Here is a 4,120-nt window from a genome sequence, read left to right on the forward strand (position 1 = left end):
CCTGGTCCTAGGGTTGTCTCACGGTCATTGTCGTTACGATCCTGGTCCTAGGGTTGTATAGGGTTGTATCACGGTCATTGTCGTTACGATCCTGATCCTAGGGTTGTCTCACGGTCATTGTCGTTACGATCCTGGTCCTAGGGTTGTATCACGGTCATTGTCATTACGATCCTGATCCTAGGGTTGTATAGGGTTGTATCACGGTCATTGTCGTTACGATCCTGATCCTAGGGTTGTATAGGGTTGTATCACGGTCATTGTCATTACGATCCTGATCCTAGGGTTGTATAGGGTTGTATCACGGTCATTGTCGTTACGATCCTGATCCTAGGGTTGTATAGGGTTGTATCACGGTCATTGTCGTTACGATCCTGATCCTAGGGTTCTATCACGGTCCTTGTCATTACGATCCTGATCCTAGGGTTGTATAGTGTTTTATTAGGTACTTCCAGGTCAGACGGTCCAACAGACCAACAACAAATACAGACGGAACGTCTCCGTTACCTTATATGGTACACAATAACATGTTTTATATCAGAGGTTTATGGAAGCAGCACAAGGTGTTCCTCGGTCCTCGGTCCTGTGACTGGACACCTTCAGACCTGTTTGTCCATCATAAAGAGGACAAGGATCAGCTGTTCTCTCAGAACATACCATTCATTCATTCCCCAGCCCACTGTGGATTTGATCTGATCGGGATCTGAACTTGAAGAATGAGAGAAGTGATTGACAACCTTGTGTTCCAGGTACGACTGGAGTCTTTTATCAATCAATTCGATGGGAAGTCTATGTATGTCTGAGATTTTAGATATCGTTTTCAGTGTATCATGTAATAGTACTGTGGGTAATGTTGCCCAGTGAGGGTCGGTGTGGGGGTCTCTTCCTGCTTCAGTAAGTTGAACTAGCTGGATAGTACTGTGGGTAATGTTGCCCAGTGAGGGTCGGTGTGGGGGTCTCTTCCTGCTTCAGTAGGTTGAACTAGCTGGATAGTACTGTGGGTAATGTTGCCCAGTGAGGGTCGGTGTGGGGGTCTCTTCCTGCTTCAGTAGGTTGAACTAGCTGGATAGTACTGTGGGTAATGTTGCCCAGTGAGGGTCGGTGTGGGGGTCTCTTCCTGCTTCAGTAGGTTGAACTAGCTGGATAGTACTGTGGGTAATGTTGCCCAGTGAGGGTCGGTGTGGGGGTCTCTTCCTGCTTCAGTAGGTTGAACTAGCTGGATAGTACTGTGGGTAGAAATCTACAGATCTAAAGATGTTTAACTCCTCTTGAAAACATACTGTAAACGCCAAATCAGATGGTGTAAGAGAGAGAGAGATCAGCGCTACTTCTGCTTTCACTCTGCGACACGGTAAAATAAACTGGACTAACCTGTAAAAGTCACAGGGTAAACAGATGTAGGATCTTAATTTGAGGCAGCTCCTGCAGAAACAGGAAATGTGAAGTATTATGTGGATTATAATGAATGGACAGTTTTGTAGGGTTGATACATTTTTCGTTAGGGCAAATCAAGTCTGAAATTTCAAAGTGGAAACTTTAGAAGCCTTTTTAAAACTCAAATAACAATACAAGTTTGCATTTCCTGCTGTGGAAGACAATGCTCAGCAACAAAAGAGTGATCAAATTAAGATCCTACATCTGTAGAGTTGGAGTGAGTCAATGATTGCACTTCCTGTATTTCTGTCCTGTAAAACTTCCATCTTTGCCTCAGACCGTACATTCTCACTTCTCATACACAGTTTAGTTAAGTGTGGCTCAGTCTCTCCTTACCTCTTCAGTCTCTCACCTCTCCTCCTCAGTCTCTCTCTTTACCTCCTCAGTCTCTCTCCTCTCCTCCTCAGTCTCTCTCCTTACCTCCTCAGTCTCTCTCCTCTCCTCCCCATGGAGCAGTTTATCAGTGTCTGGGTTCGGGATCCTCGGATTCAGAAGAATGACTTCTGGCATGCCCATATGGACTATGAAATCTGTATACATGTAAGTATGATGTCCTGAGACAATGGGGGAAACAAAGGGGATGTGGCTGACGTGAAAACTCATATTTCATTTCCGAATTGGTTAAATTTAGGTTAAGGCTATGGTTAAGGTAAGGGTCTTGTTCATTCAGTGTTAAACTGCTGTTGTCTCTCCTCAGACCAACAGTGTCTGCTTCACTAAGAAGATCTCCTGTGTGAGGAGAAGGTACCGGGAGTTCGTCTGGCTCCGGCAGAAACTACAGGCAAACTCCCTACTCATGTGGGTATTCATAGGAGGATGACATACTCTATATGTATAGCATATTCACCTGAGATAGCTGGGGACACATTTAACAAATGTACATCATGAAAATACTTCCACATGTCTTGTGTCTCTAACTAGTAGTTGTTAAAAAAAAGGTGCCAATTATTTTATATTCTTTAAGAATCAATGACTATATATAATTAATTAAACAGTCCAAAAAATGGATGTGCCAATCCCAGATTGCCCCTTTAAGTGTGTTTTGATTTGATTGTCTCTGTTTCCAGGGTCCAGCTACCTGAACTACCACCTAAGAACCCTTTCTTTAGCCTGAACAACGCCCAGCAGATCACAGAGAGGATGAAGGGCCTCCAGAAGTTCCTTCAACTGTGAGTGTCCTCCTAACAGACATTACAAAAAATAACAAGAAAAATAGTTCTAAAAAAATACTAGAAAAACAACGGTTATACTCAAGGGTTAAAGGCCTACTAAACATTTCTTACACATATCCATATGCCTCCTCGTTGCTGCACTAGGTTGTGCTTCCTCTGTTTTTCTGGCGGTAGTGAACAATAGACGCTGTAGTAGGTTCTATTTGACTAATGATAAAGAAATCAACATACCCATGAATATCCATTTGTATTTATGGGTCTGTTGGTATAGTACCAGAGTTCCATTTTCTAATATGCCCATTGGTATTTGATGCTAGGACCCTGGAGAGTAATCTGCTTCTGTCAGACAGCTGTCTGCACCTCTTCCTGCAGTCGGAGCTGGGGGTGTCCCAGATAGAGGCCTGCGCCTCAGGGAGAACCCATTACTCTGTGTCCCAGGCCGTGCTGCGCTGCGGCTGCAAACTGCAACGCTTCCACTCCCAGGAGGACCTGTTAGAGACCAGCCGCAAGGAGTCCTGTGACTCCGACTCTGTTAGGTAGGTAGGCCTCACAAGCACACACACACACACACACACACACACACACACACACACACACACACACACACACACACACACACACACACACACACACACACACACACACACACACACACACACACATTAGACACACACACACAAACATTAGACACACACACACAAACATTAGACACACACACACAAACATTAGACACACACACACACGCACAATGTATGTAAAAGTCAAACCTAACAGAAAGGGCGACATTATATGATTACAGTTTAATTGGAATTCTCTGTCCAGGGCAGTTGAATTTAATTGTACAGTATGTGTCTCTTTTTTCAGTGGGTTTGTAGAGCCGGAGCCCAGCAGTAAAGATGGAACTGCTTCCTCACCCCAAGAGACCCTAGCTCTGTCTCTACCTGATAGGACCAGACCTTACCACAGCCAGGAAGAGACCCTAGCGCTGTCTCTACCTGATAGGACCAGACCTAACCACAACCAGGAAGAGACCCTAGCTCTGTCTCTACCTGATAGGACCAGACCTAACCACAACCAGGAAGAGACCCTAGCTCTGTCTCTGCCTGATAGGACCAGACCTAACCACAACCAGGAAGAGACCCTAGCTCTGTCTCTACCTGATAGGACCAGACCTAACCACAACCAGGAAGAGACCATAGCTCTGTCTCTGCCTGATAGGACCAGACCTAACCACAGCCAGGAAGAGATCCTAGCTCTGTCTCTGCCTGATAGGACCAGACCTAACCACAACCAGGAAGAGACCCTAGTGCTGTCTCTACCTGATAGGACCAGACCTAACCACAACCAGGAAGAGACCATAGCTCTGTCTCTGCCTGATAGGACCAGACCTAACCACAGCCAGGAAGAGATCCTAGCTCTGTCTCTGCCTGATAGGACCAGACCTAACCACAACCAGGAAGAGACCCTAGTGCTGTCTCTACCTGATAGGACCAGACCTAACCACGACCAGGAAGAGA

The 4,120-nt window shown here is 45.6% G+C and overlaps 1 protein-coding gene across 1 annotated transcript; it reads left to right on the forward strand.

The window, feature by feature from the left end:
- snx10b (sorting nexin 10b) lies at nucleotides 1-4,119 on the forward strand (the record flags this gene model as incomplete). The annotated part of the gene is made up of 5 exons (XM_071395252.1): nucleotides 1-1,971; nucleotides 2,129-2,229; nucleotides 2,499-2,600; nucleotides 2,921-3,139; nucleotides 3,468-4,119. Coding segments are annotated over exons 1-5 (1,389 nt in total), but the record flags the coding sequence as incomplete, so codon positions are not given.
- Between the last annotated feature and the right edge of the window lies 1 nt (nucleotide 4,120).

This window comes from Salvelinus alpinus, chromosome 4 (assembly GCF_045679555.1).
Source record: "Salvelinus alpinus chromosome 4, SLU_Salpinus.1, whole genome shotgun sequence".
Classification (NCBI taxonomy): Eukaryota; Metazoa; Chordata; class Actinopteri; order Salmoniformes; family Salmonidae; genus Salvelinus; species Salvelinus alpinus.